The sequence below is a fragment of the Diplotaxodon limnothrissa genome, linkage group LG13 (genome assembly GCF_057381915.1).
Source record: "Diplotaxodon limnothrissa isolate DT_005_m linkage group LG13, D_limnothrissa_male_GT1.1, whole genome shotgun sequence".
Lineage (NCBI taxonomy): Eukaryota > Metazoa > Chordata > Actinopteri > Cichliformes > Cichlidae > Diplotaxodon > Diplotaxodon limnothrissa.
In genome coordinates this window covers 2,049,337-2,064,470 of record NC_140608.1, presented here as the reverse complement: position 1 = coordinate 2,064,470, position 15,134 = coordinate 2,049,337, and the positions used below count along the sequence as shown (strand labels likewise).

Sequence of the window (15,134 nt, the reverse complement as noted above, 5' to 3'; positions counted from 1 at the left end):
AGTCCCTCAAAGGGAGAAAAACATTGCCATAATATAATATAAAAACTTTTTAAAAAATCAAACAAGACTTCTTTCTCTCAGTGAACTATAGCCAGCCAGTCATAAGCAAAAGTAGGCAATTTTTATGGTTGTACCACATATTTTGACACTGCCCTGTGGTTGCTACAGACCTGCAGCTCATATCTGCAAAGCTCTGCAATCGCATCTATACACAGTCATGTTGAACACTTAACACCTCAGTCCTCCCATAATTTATCAGTTTGGTTAAGATCTGGTGACTGTGAAGATCATAGCACAGGATTTACATCATATTAATTCTCATCAAACCATTCAGTGAACACTTTGTCCTCTTGGAAGAGGCACCTTTAATTGTAGGATAAAGGTAATTACTCAGACACTTACACTGACATGTCCCTCTAAAAGAGCAAAAACGTGTCAGTAAAGTGGCCCCCACAAAATAACTGAGCCACCCCACATAGAGACCAATGGGTTCATCCAATTCCTTCAATTTGTTAACTTTCTGTAGATGCAGGAAGTTTGAAACCAAACTAATTGCTCAGAAATGCGTGTTCTCATTTTTGTGTGTGTTTGTGTAGAGGCAGCCCGCTGTTACCACATGTCGTCTTTTGTGGAGACCAAAGCGTTGGAGCATCTCACAAAGTCACCAGTGGAGTTTGTAGAGTATCCTTGGCAACAGTTACCACAGTTACATCACACCAAGGCACCATCACTTTATTTTTCATTGACTTCTCACTTTTGCTTGCTTTTTTTCTGTTAACCTTCAGAAATCTTTGTAACTCAGTAAGTTCTGATTAAGTTTTCATTTCATCAGTTTCTATACCAGCAGTTTCAGTACAATACATTTTACATGAATCTATATGTTAGCACTAATGAAATAATGGTTCTTAACCTTCTGTTAACCAGATATAATAAATCTCAGCTGAGTCGAATCTACCCAAAAGGAACCAGAGTGGATTCATCAAATTTTATGCCTCAACTCTTCTGGAACGCAGGATGTCAACTGGTGGCTCTAAACTACCAAACTATTGGTAAACTATTTTTTCTTTTTCTTTTTTTTTTTTTGTAAAAGGTGCCTTCAAGGACCTTTAATAAAAGTCCTCCCACAAGCAAGTATCCTATCATGGAAAGCCCATTGGCCAATTCCAGGTTAAAAGACTAATCTGAATTAATGGAGCCACGAACATAACAGTTCATCTCTGACTCATCCCTACAGAGATCTTGAACAATTGCTGTGCTAATCCACATTAAACCAAGAAAAACATTTGACACAGTTGAAACTGTTCTGGACCTCAACTGGAAGATTGCGACTTTTATGTGCCACCGTTGACTGTCATGAAGAAATATCCTTATTGACATTTTAAAGGGAATGCCATTTTTGGAATTGCAGAATTCTCCCATTTAGGTTTCTTTTGAGTGCCATGTCTCTGCCTTATAATGCTTTTGCCTCGGTAAAAGAAAGCATTCAAGATTTCCCCCCCTTTTAAGTGCATTTTAAATTAAGGGAGATAGTCTTTCCAAGGCTATCTAGGCTTTGCATGTACTCATTTGTTAACCACTTACCCTTGTTTAGAGTCAGATCAGCTGAAAATGTACTTCAGAAGCCACTGATTCCCCAAAATAACACATTCCACTTTGCTGCTCTTTTGTGCAACAACCAGAGTGCAGCTGTACAGCTCAAACTCAAACTGGTGCTTTAAGCCTTTGTGATGCTAAACTTCAATTTTCTGTTGCAGATTTGTCCATGCAGCTGAATCTCTTTATGTTTGAGTACAACGGTCGGAGCGGCTACAGGTTGAAGCCTGAGTTCATGAGGCGCCCGGACAAACACTTTGACCCTTTTACGGAAAACACAGTAGATGGCATTGTAGCTAACACCCTCTCTGTGAAGGTATATTCACAGTGCTTTTTTTTTTTTAAACAGTCTCTATTGGTATAACTCTTGTAGTATCTTCCTGTATGTGTTTAAACAAATGCAAGTGAATCCTCTGTGTTTCAGGTTATTTCAGGCCAGTTCCTGACTGAGCGGAGAGTGGGGGTGTATGTGGAGGTGGAGATGTTTGGACTCCCTGCAGACACTCGGCGGAAAGCTCTGAAGACCAAAACGTCTCAGAACAACAATGCCATCAATCCAGTGTGGGACGAAGAGCCGATTGTGTTCAAAAAGGTGCGTTACAGGGAGTCAGATGTCTTACCTGTGCATACTAATTAGCCTGTTAACAGTGTGACTGTGACAAATCTTTTCACAGGTGATTCTTCCTACCCTGGCCTCACTAAGAATTGCTGCCTTTGAAGAAGGAGGGAAGTTTATTGGTCATCGAATTATTCCGGTGTCTGCCATTAGGCCAGGTATTCATTCATTTCAACCTTTGATTCTCACCCTGGTGTTAAATGTTAAAGTATTTATCTATCAGATACTGACCTTTTTGTATCTTTAGTGCTGACTGCTATTACTAACTACACCTCTTAGAGATTTCTTTGAGTGTGCTTGAGTTTCTATGGGTTCACTAGTTTGTATTGCAGTTTTTCTTCTCCATGTTTCTTATGGAGTTTATTGTGTTTTCCTTGTACAAAGACAGCAATATGTCATAAATCTTAGCAGACAATAACTGTCCAAACTCCCAGGAAATGAACTGATGATAAAATAATAAAATAAAAAGTCACAGAGAATAAAAATCAGCATTTTTTATATGTGTAGATGTTTTATGGCACCTATCATGAAAGATTCATACATAAATATTTCTTTGGCTTTTCATGCTTGTGGAGACTGTACAGACGTTGATATTTGTGTCATTGACCATATTTTGGGGCTCTTGATTTTTCTACTTACCTTACCTCCCGGGAAGCATCCTGACTTTTATGTTCAGACTTTATGTCGTGTGATCAGGTTGCAGAGGCACAAACAATGTGAACTAAATAAGTTTTTTTCTGTGTAGTTTGACTTCACTCATGCTTGGTCTGAAAACACTTAGCATTTCTTACTGCCAACTAACTTTATTGCCGGGGTTTTGTGCATTGCATTAAATATTTATCTGTCTACATGAACCAGATGACTGTTGCATCTGTTACTCTGCAGGTTATCGTTACATCGGCTTGAGGAATGAGAAAAACCAGTCTCTGATTCTGCCAGCTGTGTTCGTCTACATTGAAGTCAAAGACTATGTCCCAGATACATTTGCTGGTACAAACTTCTGGACTGTTTAATGGCATCACAGAACCAAATATCTACACTGACTGATTTATTTCATGTTTTTTGTTTTCATAACAAAACCAAGCATCACATAAAAGAACATGGGGGAAAGGGCAGTGTCTTTATTTATGCAAGGTGGCTTACAGCGAAAGGTATCCACTGTTGTGACAGTTTTTCAACACATGTAGGATCCCAAGCTCTGTAGTGCCACCTACAGGACATATTGTGACCAATCATGGCCGAAGTGGGCTCCTGTTTTTGCGTCTATTTGGCTCATCCATTAGCAGAAACCCACTCCTTGCAGTAAATCTCTTGAACATATTCATTGGCTCAATAGAATAAAGGTTTTATCATTTTAATGTCTCACCCACATGATTGAGCACAAGTGTCTTAAACGGCTAAAATATTTTATTTGATCATCAGCTGAAGAGCTTTCAGAACATTGTTTATGCATTTAAAGTCCAGAGTGCAGTGGGGCGCCTTTGTTTGTTTGTTTGTTTAATGAATGACCAAAACTGACAAAATCACAAATCACATCACATAAATACAAATCACATAAATAAACATTAGTACTGCTATTCTTCTGATACAGTAAAGAAAGAAAGGACCCCATTACATATGCTCTTCATCCACTTACTCATAATTTGCATAATTCGGCAAATGGAAAGAAATACAGTAACAAAAAATCAACATAAATCCATGTAAATTGCTAAAATTATTAAATAAAAATGGTGAAAAAAATGAAAATTACATAAGGATGTAAATAAATAGGGGAATTAATACAAAGTTAAATATTTTTATAAATTAATTCATGTTTGCGTGTATTTTTTTATCATAAACAATTTTTATTTATTTCATTTAAACTTCAATAACAGAACTTAAAGATAAATACATAAATAAATAATTTAAAAAACAAAACAAAACAAACAAAAAAATAACCCCAAAAAACACACCAATCCCCACACCACCACTCTGTCATTACTCCTCTGTTCTTCAAGTTACAGAAAACCATTTTGTAAAGGGGACCAAATACAATCATATTGATGCAATTTGTCTAATAAGCCATAAGTCACTTTTTTGTAAGATGCCAACTTAGCCATTGCCATTTTGCCACTCTTCATAGGGAGGGGGGGTTCTTTTTCCGCCAATGTCTTAGCAGGACCCATTTGGCCGTAGTAAGAGCCAGAATCATCCATCTTTTTGTATAACTGGAAAAATCTCCATCAGAAAGTTGTGTGGTTATACCAAGTATGGACAGTTTTGGTGAGATACCAAATCTCCTTTTCAAAACACTGAAAATGACCTCCATTATGTTTTCCTACCAATCCCAAAGTGCCGAACAGCTCCATAAGATATGTAAAATCAAAGCATTTTGACCATCACATCTCCAACATTTGTCCATAGAGACCACGTTCCATTTATACAATTGTTGCAGTGTTCGATGCCACTTATGGATTATCTTAAGTTGAATAAATCTACTGCCTGTTTCTTTATACATAGTATTAACATTTTGAAAACATGAATCCCATTCAACTGAAGATATGTCCAATGCCATGTCCTGGGCCAAGTAGCCCTTAATTTTAAGGAGAGGGTCAGCTGACCGTTCTTGCAATAAGTGATAAATCTTTGCGGTGATGCCTTTACCCAAGGATGATCTTGAGAGCAGGACTTCCACAGGGCTGTCCACAGGACAACTCAAAGGGGTTCCCAGCCACTTCGATAATGAACTATGTATTTGGACATATCTCCAGAATTGATTACGCTGCAACTTATATAATTCCACAATTTTATCAAAGCTTAAAAAACATTTAGTCCCACAGTCAAATAAATCTGATACATAAAGGATGCCTGCCTTACGCCACTGTAACCAGTCAACCGATGTCCCTCCAATTAAAATTAAAAATGTTTGCGTGTATTTTTAATATTTCTGGTGCATTCAGTGGAAAATGTATTTATTTATTTTGGTCTTGATTTTGGTCTTGATTTTGGTTTTAGCATTTCAATTTTTATCTTCATATGTGTACACAAAAACTATGACTTCTTCCTGTTTTAAATAATTGCTACATGTTAGTCAAACTGATATGGTCACATACACATAACCATATTCATGATGTCCACATAGTCCTCAATGCAATGCCATCAGCTCTGTATGTGTTTGTTCATATTTCTTCTAGATGTAATCGAGGCTCTATCGAACCCTATTCGCTATGTCAACCTTCTGGAGCAAAGATCTAAACAGCTGGCAGCCCTGACTCTGGAGGATGGCGAGGAGGACACGCAGACTGAGGTCAGACCTGCTTCGATTCTATTCATTCTTTGTCTCGTGAGCTAAAAGTTTGGCTGTAAAAGGTCTTGGTATTGATTTCCAGGAGGAGACTGAAAGCTGTGCAGAGCGTAAGACTGATCTGAAATCAGCTCCACTAGAAAACGGGCTTAGCCCGGTCTCTGGCCCACCGGGCCACACCCCCATCGCCACCACACCCAAAGCTTCTGCAGCCAATCAACAGGCAGCCACGACAGGTAGTTAGCAACTGCAAGTGAAGATGCACACACTAATACAAATATTAAATGACTGATAAAAGTGAACTGCAGATATTCTAATGGTAATATGTACAAATACTAAATTTACTTTTTTGGTATGGATTTTCTCTTTTCTACATTTTAGATGCAGCCAAACCAGCAGCCAAGACTGAAGACCTGGTTTTAAGTGTTTTGATAGGTCAGTATTTACATAATTACACATTAAGATTTCTTATTTTAATTCTCTGGATTGGTCTGAAAGTGTGATTCAATGATAGCAAATTTAAAAAATAATTAAGAGCAAAATTAGCACTGAGTGTATCTTAAATATATCGTGTATTATATATGTTTATATAAAGGTGAGTCTAGGACTAGGTCTGAAAAGTGAAGCCAATCCATGCATGTCTTAAACCTGTGATTTTTCTAAAGGCTTGCAGAAGAAGTCTGTTTTCATAGAAGCAGGGAAAATTAACTTTATTGATTTATGATCTCAGGAAATACATTCCTACTAAGTATATGATCACAGTCATTAACATGAATGGCATCATTTTTTATTTTGTTTATTTATTTATTCGTTTTATTTATAAAGTGTGGTGTACTTTAAGGTGATTCCGGAGTTTTAACACAAACTAATACACTGTATGATCTGTGATCACATATGGTAACAGATGTCCCAGTGTGCACTTTGGAGAATCTGCAGCAGTCCAAAGTTTACCAGAAGGAGCAGAGACGCCAGTTTAAAGAGCTGAAGGAGTTAGTGAGGAGACACCAGAAGAAAACGTCAGAACTCCTCCGAGAGTTCAACAATAAGTACAAGAAGACAGCAAGACAATGCAGCAAGAACAGGTACGCACACCAACGTTATTATAGTGAATGAAATAAAACTAACTAAAACTAAACTGAATTGAAAATTACAAAGTCAAAATGAAAAAAAAGAGAAAAATAATTATACTTTTTAAAGCTGTAATAACTCTGACGCACACAGACACGTTATGTTTGTGTTTTTTTAATTATAACATTTTTTTCTCTTATCATATTGAAATAACACCTGTTATTTTACTGTGAAAGAGAGGGGAAAGTGTTTCATTTTAAAATCTTCGATTTGCCCTTGTCAGGAGTTCGAACTCGGACAGTGAGAAGGACGACCGTCTGCAGCAGCTGAGAGAAGAGCAGCATCAGCAGCTTCTGGCTCTGAGGCAGGAACAGTACTATAGTCAGAAATATCTGCAGAGAGAACACATTAAAACGGTAAAATCTAACAAAACGAACTTTTAAAACAAAAAAAATAGTTTCTTCACTTTTGATTGAAGTATTATTGACAAGGGAAACTCATAATAACATCTTCCCCAAAAGACAAATTGCTAATAAGTATCACGCTATGATTGGCATGACAGAAAGTCTCTCCCCGCCAGGTATAGCAATAAGAATGATGTTTGACAGGCTCTGTGTTAAGTTAGCGCCTTCAGTTTTGAGCATGTCTGTAAAATGTATTTGTGTGAAACATTGTCTTTGTTCCCTCCAGCTGACGGAGCGGCTGACCAGTCTGGCTGAGGAGAGTCACAACACCCAGATAAAGAAGCTCAAAGACATCTGTGACAAGTGAGATAAAAATCTGTGACTGAAGTCTCACGGGTCTTTAAGCTCAGAGGAATTCCACATGGTGTTAGAGTTATTTTCATAACAGCAGTAGCTTGCAGAGCATTCCCTCTGAGCTGCTTCAGGCAACAGCAGGTTGGATATTTGCAGGGCATGGTGCCATTCTTTATGGTCTTTATACCATAAAGACAAAATTTGACAACCTCCCCTTTACACTTAATGACAAGTTTGGATGTGTCGGTATTGTTACGTCCCTCTGCAGCCTCGAATCTGCTCAGTGTGTTCAGCTGGTGCTAATTGGCCACACCTAATCAGGTGTGGATAAAAGCATACCTGAGGCAAGCTTCCCAGGGAGCTCACTAGTCTTTGCCTTGGTGGCACCAGCAATTTTAGCCAACCTGATAGTCCATTTTAAGATAAACCTCTTTTTACCTACACTCTGGTATTCGTCTCCTTTTTTATGTTGCGGCTTTTGAGCCGGGTCGTAACAGTATATACGAATAAAGATGTGGTTTGACAACCACTAGAAACCGTCCTCCCTACTTCTGATGCAAACAACTCGGCTCAGAAAAGAGCTGCACGGATAACTACTAGTAGGCTTTCAGGGGGCTAAGAGTTAATTTTGAATTTGATCCTAGCAATACAACTAAAAAAAACAGGGTGTGTTTACTACTGTGTAGCATCCCCTCATTTTTTTAACAATGGTCTGTTTTCTTATTTTTTTAAAGCAAGGTCTGGACTGCAGTTCAGCTTCGGATTCTTCCAGTACAAAGCCAGGCTGTCACAATAGTTGCATTTGAATTATCTTGCTGAAATCAGCAAGGCTTTCCCTGAAAAACAGCATCATCTGAATGGGAATGTATATTGATACTGATGGTGCCCTTCCAGATGTGCAAACTGCCAAGTCCAGACTTCTAAATGAGTGCTGATAACAAGCCAGATGGTTCCACTCCTCTTTAGTCCAAAGGATGTAGTTTCCATGTTTTCCAAAAGAAAATATCAAATTGTTCTCAAACAGGTTTCCAGTTTGAGTTTTGGCAGCAACATTTCTGGATTATGTTCACATATGGATTCTCCGTTGTGTGATAGAGCTTTAACCTGCATTTGTGAATGGCACAGCAAATCCACAGTGTTCACAGACACTGATTTCTGGAAGTGTTCCTGTTTGGATGTATTTGCATATTCTAGTAAATAAAACATGTCATTTATTTATTTATCAGGCACATTTTCACATAAGCATATTTTCTTTTTCAAATGAAATCATAATCACTGTTTTGACACCTAATTATGACAACATAATATATCTACTGCCAGCATTTTGAGAAATATTTATATTGTAGAACATGAAACTAATGATCTGCAATATTATTAATTTTTTATATTGAAAGTAATGTAGAGATTCTCCTAGTATTATCATATTAAATGGTGGAAGGAAAAACAGACAAAGCATGCATTTAACAGCTTAAAATTATAGGCAGTTACCTTGAAATGCTTAAATGGCTCCTAGAGCTAATTGAAGGTGATTTAATAATTCAGTTCAATTCAGTTTTATTTATACAGCACCAATTACAACAACAGTCGCCTCAAGGCACTTTAGATTATAAGTGGGAAGGAAAAACTCCCTTTTAACAGGAAGAAACCAGGCTCAGGGAGGGGCGGGGCCATCTGCTGCGACCGGTTGGGGTGAGAGAAGGAAGACAGGATAAAGACATGCTGTGGAAGAGAGACAGAGATTTATAAGAAGTATGATTCAATGCAGAGAGGTCTATTAACACACAGTGAGTGAGAAAGGTGACTGAAGAAGAAACACAATACAGCATAGGAATCCCTCAGCAGCCTACACCTATTGCAGCATTACAAAGGGGGGATTCAGGGTCTCCTGATCCAGCCCTAACTACGTGCTTTATCAAAAAAGAAAACCTAGCTAAGATTAGCTAAGGCTTAATCTTAGGTATTTATCTAGTTAAGATTAAGCCTAATCTTAAAAGTAGAGATAGTGTCTGTCTCCCAAATCCAAATTAGAAGCTGGTTCCACTGAGGAGGGAAAATGAAGGCTCTCCCTCCCATTCTACTTTTGAATACTCTGGGAGCAACAAGTAAGCCTGCAGTGTGAGGCATGAAAGCTCGTTTTGACCTCCGCATTTTCTATTGGCCCCAGAGGGAGCAACTCCACTGGAAGCAAAAATTAGATGTGAATTCCACAACAGAAGCCATGATGGTAAAACCATGGCTTCTGTTATATAAAAAATATAAATTAAAAAAAGCTTTTAGTTTGAATCAGATTCAAGTGGTAATTCTATGCTTTCAGTTTTTACATTGTAGTAACAATTAAAATAAGGTTAACAATAGAAAGGGACAGATTAGAGGGCATCATCTGGGCAATTCTTCAAATACCGGCCCAAATAATTGCCAGGAAGAGTTACCAAGATGGCTCTGGATTTTTAGCCTTGCTAAAGATGTCTTTTTAAAGTACGTGATACTTTATATGTACCCTATCTTATTTCAGCTGTTCTTCAAAAGATACTATGAGCCAGACTTTTACCCAGTGCACTTCTAAAAACTTGATACCATGATTTTCACCAAGCATTTGCCCTAATCTTTCTTTCTGCTTCTATAGGGAGAAAAAAGAGCTGAAGAAGCAGATGGATCGAAGGAGAACAGAGAAGATCAACCAAGCAAAGACCAAAGAGAAACATCTGGCTGAGGAGTATGATCTATAAGCACACGCACACACATTTCACTATTTATCTAGCTGCTGTAGCTTGCTCATCTGCTTCATGCACTGATCCACTGATCTAGTCTCATTAGAAGAGAAAAATATTTATCTCAGATCCAATCAATGTCAATCCATTTGTCTCTATGTTCCCAGGGAGAAGATTGAGATCAATAAGTCCTACGTCAATGAAGTCGTCCAGAACATTAAAAGGGTGAGCAGCAGATGAGGTTAAAGGAATTTTTATGGGCCTTTCCATAAAGTGAATTCCAAAGAGACAATTATGAAAATGTTATGGCTGCAACACTCTCTCCATTTAGTGCAACTCTGTCTGTATGTCTGTTTGTTTATCCTCAGCTTGAGGAGACTCAGGCAAAGCGCCACGAGCAGCTGGTGGAGCAACACAATGATCTCCTGCAGGAGATACAAGACCAGAAGCCAAAGGTAAATACAAGTTTCTCTTTCTGTCCACAATTAAGTTCATTTATTTTTAGCCAAAGTCAGTGAAATCTGCCACCGACCACTTTGCAAGCTTCATGCTCAAATGCACTGCTTGGCAAGAACATTTCTTGTACACGAGGCTCCAAACTGGTGCTGCTGTCTGCCCACACCCACGCACTTTAGAGGCAGCGCTGACGTCAACGTGGGGCATTTAAAGGATGCAATGTGGCCTCTGGCAGCCATATTGGAGCTGTTCGAGTGTTGGCAGAAACGGCTGACAACAGCTGGTTGCGTTTCTGAATGTACAACCCATCTGTCTCAACTGTAGGAGATAACTAAACAAATTTGTGTGGTGTTTCTGACTGGGACCTGACTCATCATGGTTATATTTCGCTACATCTGCCGTTATGTAATCCCACCTTAGCCACAAAAAATCTTTAAAAGCAATCTATCCTCAGTGAGCAAGCGAATGTGTGTGGTGTTTTCCAGCTGCAGGGCTCTGTGGAGGCAGAGTTTCAAGAGAAGTTCCAGCGTTTGCCTGGAGAGATTCACGACTTCCTGCAGGACAGGAAGTTGGAGGTTCGAGGCCACAGCAAGTCACGACCTTCCACCCCACACGAAGCTCTTTCAGAGGAGGACTGAAGAGGGGAAAAAAGGATGAAGGAGCAAGGGGGAATGAGGAACGAGAACAATTGGATCAATGGAAGCAGCGTGGAGTAGATCAATGAAATGCAAAGCATGAGAATAAAAGATAACAAGAAGTATTGATGAAGAGGGCGCGAAAGAGTAAATAATCAAGTTTATATAGACTGTTACTTCTTTTTAATGGAAGAATGCTTTAACAATTTATTTTTTATTCCATTCTAGCATGAACTTTGTGTGTTTAATACAAGTGTTTAATCAGACCCCGTTTAGTCTTGCATTAAGTCTTCTATTCTGTCATCTGTTATTTTAGACCTCAACAGTTTGTACTGCATGACTGCATATCTATCTATCTATCTATCTATCTATCTATCTATCTATCTATCTATCTATCTATCTATCTATCTATCTATCTATCTATCTATCTATCTATCTATCTATCTATCTATCTATCTATCTATCTATCGATCGATCGATCATTTGAAGATCACTGAACATACATCAGGCTCTGTCTTATTGGAGAGAAATCTTTACAAATATAGAGTTTTCAACAGAATTTCAACAAATTCTAAGCAGCTGTTTGCCCTTTTTACTTGTCCAGTCTGCTATAACAATGTCAAAAAATTTAAAAAACTACAAAGCTAGAACAATTCCATCCTGGAGCACTCGGCGCCATGCTTTTACAAACACAATCAGCACACTTGGTCTGGTGCTGCCAAGAATAAAATGCACTGTAGCATTTGTTTGAGCTGAGAGTTTTTAAAACAGAACCACTAATGTCTGGGTTTTGTTAAATCTCTCAAGGACAGAAAAAGACATTTTGCAATTCACAATTCTCCCAAGTATCTCCACTCCAAGGCTGGCTGAACTCACAGTTGGAACCTGTTGCTCACTAAATCTGGATGAAACTCTTTTATTCAGAAAGACAGAAAGATTAGAATTTAAGGGGTTAATACATGACAACAGTTAATGCTGTATTTTTTTATACATTTATTTATCACTGTTATTATAAATGCTTTCTTTTCTTTCTTTCTTTTTTGGCTAGCATCACTGATATAGCCACAGGCTACATGCCTGACTTCCGAGCAGCTTTGCAGCTGGGATGTTGGTGATTTTGTCAGGGACACCTCAGTGGTGGAAATGCAAGAGAGGCAAATGTTTTCTTTTTTCTGCCTACATCCTGATAATAATGCATTCCGTTTCTTTTTTTGATTTTAAATAGGATTTTTTTTCCCCCTGTTTACTGTCATACAGATGAGGTGTGATTTTTTTTAAAGGAGCTGACAATAACTCCATAATATAAAAAACCTTTACCTGCTGTAAGTTTGTCTGATCTCCCTTAAAAAGTCATCTTCTGGTGCACATCTGGACAATTTTTAATAGAGATGCTTTTTTTTTTTTTTAGATCTCCCAGTGGAAGTCCCTCTTTGTCCTCTTGCACTTGTGCCTCTGTGACAGATGCTGGATCTCCTCTTATGTGTCACAACTGCGATCTTTCAATTTGATTTTCATTTCTATAATTGTTGCAGGGAGACAAATCTGGTGACTGGTCTAAAGCAGTATGCAAAGGTTGTTTTAGTGGCTTAAGTCCTGCATTTTCAGTTCTGTTCTGAATGTTCTCCTTTAAATATCCTTCCACTGACTCAAGTTGCTACAATTATATTCAGTCTTGACAGTCTCTCACTGAGAGGTGAATTTATAATTTAAAGCCATATGTAGTTTGAAAGAAAATGACAAGCATTCTCTCACTGCCACTTCTCGTCTGAAGAGATGCCTTTACAAGTGGAAACGGTGAAGTCTTCAACTGGAAAGAGACCCTGCTCACATTACAATTAATGACCATCCACACAAAACTCAGGTCAGTTTGAAGCAGAGGTTGATGTTTTCTCTCTGTACAAGCTTGGAGTGAGTAGGGAAATCACAGACCAAAGGTGCAAGGGGTCACAATGGGACTTCAGATAATTTTTTTGTACTCTTCGCTCCGTTTCAGGCAAGTCCCAACTGCTTTTCCATCCTTTGGTTAGGAAGGCCAGACAATCAGAAGGCTTAAAGCAAGAGAAGTCTTAAAGGATGATGAATGAATCAACAGTGCTTCAACAGTGCCCAGTATAAGATAAATAAGGCTTATTTTCACCTGTGAGTTGTGCAAAGCTACTTTAGCTTTGCCCAAGAACAAAAATATGAGCATAGTAGGTCCTCTGTCAGTAATTCTTATCCTAAACCTTTGCCTCATGCAGTTGCATAAACATCTAATTTCATATTTGTGGTTTCAGGATTCTGTTATATAAACATATTGTTATGTGTTATATTTCAAGAAGTTAATATCCAGCTCTTTGTATGTGTGTGGGTGTGTATCACTCATCCATATACTGCATTATCTGAACATTAATAAGGATTTTGACACAACTGTTTTAAGGGTTTTTTAATGGCAGAACTCTGTGTTTTATTCTAGCAGAAATTATGCTAGTTCCCAGTAAGTGTGTATCATTATCTGCTTTGTGTATTTATTCATGAGATTTTGGAAGGAAATGTAAAACTGATATGTTTTTTCATTGTTTGTTTTTTTTAAAGACTGTTAGTAGAAGACATGTTTATACGAGTGAGAAGGATTTGCACTGAAAGATAAAGTACAAAGGTTTTATTATCGGCCTATTTTTTCTGACTACTGTAGTTGCAGCAATCACCCCCTCGACTTGCCCCAGATGCTGCTGCAGAGCTGATTTGGTGGCCAGGCGTCTTTGTTAAATGTGAAAGTCTGCGGCCACTGCATGATTTATTTGTTCTAATGTGAAAGATGTACATAACGTAGTCCTCATTCTGATGACGTATGGATTTATCGGTTGCTATTTTCCTGATATTTAACAGCATAATTTGTAAAGTTTTACTTTGCTGTAAAAATGTAAAATGATTGGAGCTTGTTCCTCTTTGTATAGTGATCTTCCAGAACAATATTTGTTGGAACATTTTCCATGATGTTTTTTTTTCCTCTAAGGCCTCAGCTGCTTTCAACAACTTTTTTTTTGCCGTGAACCTTTACTTCAAATTTAAGCCACACATGATTGAGCTGAACAATCTGGGGTCACTGTCTGTTCCTGACCTCATAAAGGTAGCTTACACTTGCAGTCTTCATGGCAATATAGAGACTCAGTCATTAACTTTTCACACTAACATCAGAGTGCCTCATCATTCACTAAATTGTCTATTAAGGATGTTCATGTTTGCAAAGTGGCTGAGGTTCTACTGCAAAAATGTGTTGTTGAACATGCCTCATGCTTTAGCACATATACTGAGCATGCTTTATCGTATTAGATTTCTCCACCAGTTGAATTGTTTCTTGGGTTAATTGAATGCTATTTTAAGACCAGACTATTAAATATTTGATCTAAAAAACAAAGTGTTCTTGGAATGTTTTTTCTACCATTACAGTTGAAGACTTACAGTGTTGCGAGAAGATGCACTGTTCAGGCACTGTGTGAGAGGAGGTAATTGCTGTTGTCAGCCTCGTCAAAGGCAAGCCCACTGAATCGTGCCTGTTCACAAAACTTTGCTGTTGCTGTAATTGCGTGCACAGCCGGGATAACGTGAGCTTTCGGGCGCCGTACTGAAGGTGTGGGGGAGGAAAGTGGAGGAGCTGAGCGGCAGTCTGTCACAGGAGATTAATGTGACTATGATGACTGAAGGAAATTGCCGTCCCGGGTTTCCTCCGTGGCGTGAGCGATAAGCAGAGTTCTGTCCTTTCCTTCTAAGATTCCTAATTATTTAAAGTAACACTCAGGTATGCCATTCAGCGTGTTAGTACGAGCTCGGGAGCAGCTTGGGAGAACAAGAAAACAGAGACTGCTTTAGGTTGCCTTCCCAATCGACTCAAAGGTTTATTTAGTACATAACAGCTTATATAGAGGAAAAAAAGGTTCGTGTGTCAGCAAGTTCTCAGTTCAAACCAGTACAGACCAAATAAGGAAACGTCTTCCTGCCTTGTGAGCAAAGAAGTATCCTGTGTGTAGTTTATCAGTT

The 15,134-nt window shown here is 38.4% G+C and overlaps 1 protein-coding gene across 1 annotated transcript in view; it reads left to right on the top strand.

Annotated features, from left to right (window-relative positions):
• Positions 1–11,120, top strand: part of LOC146619667 (1-phosphatidylinositol 4,5-bisphosphate phosphodiesterase beta-1-like) — a 34,007-nt gene extending 22,887 nt beyond the window's left edge. Inside the window, exons 17-32 of the mRNA XM_085369012.1 lie at positions 597–681; positions 925–1,049; positions 1,755–1,909; positions 2,018–2,185; positions 2,268–2,367; positions 3,095–3,199; positions 5,383–5,495; positions 5,578–5,728; positions 5,874–5,927; positions 6,397–6,574; positions 6,844–6,976; positions 7,251–7,327; positions 9,942–10,031; positions 10,194–10,251; positions 10,395–10,481; positions 10,968–11,120. Coding sequence (XP_085225138.1) covers positions 597–681; positions 925–1,049; positions 1,755–1,909; positions 2,018–2,185; positions 2,268–2,367; positions 3,095–3,199; positions 5,383–5,495; positions 5,578–5,728; positions 5,874–5,927; positions 6,397–6,574; positions 6,844–6,976; positions 7,251–7,327; positions 9,942–10,031; positions 10,194–10,251; positions 10,395–10,481; positions 10,968–11,120 — 1,832 coding nt within the window. The remainder of the gene's footprint in view (positions 1–596; positions 682–924; positions 1,050–1,754; positions 1,910–2,017; positions 2,186–2,267; positions 2,368–3,094; positions 3,200–5,382; positions 5,496–5,577; positions 5,729–5,873; positions 5,928–6,396; positions 6,575–6,843; positions 6,977–7,250; positions 7,328–9,941; positions 10,032–10,193; positions 10,252–10,394; positions 10,482–10,967) is intronic.
• Positions 11,121–15,134: the final 4,014 nt, after the last annotated feature.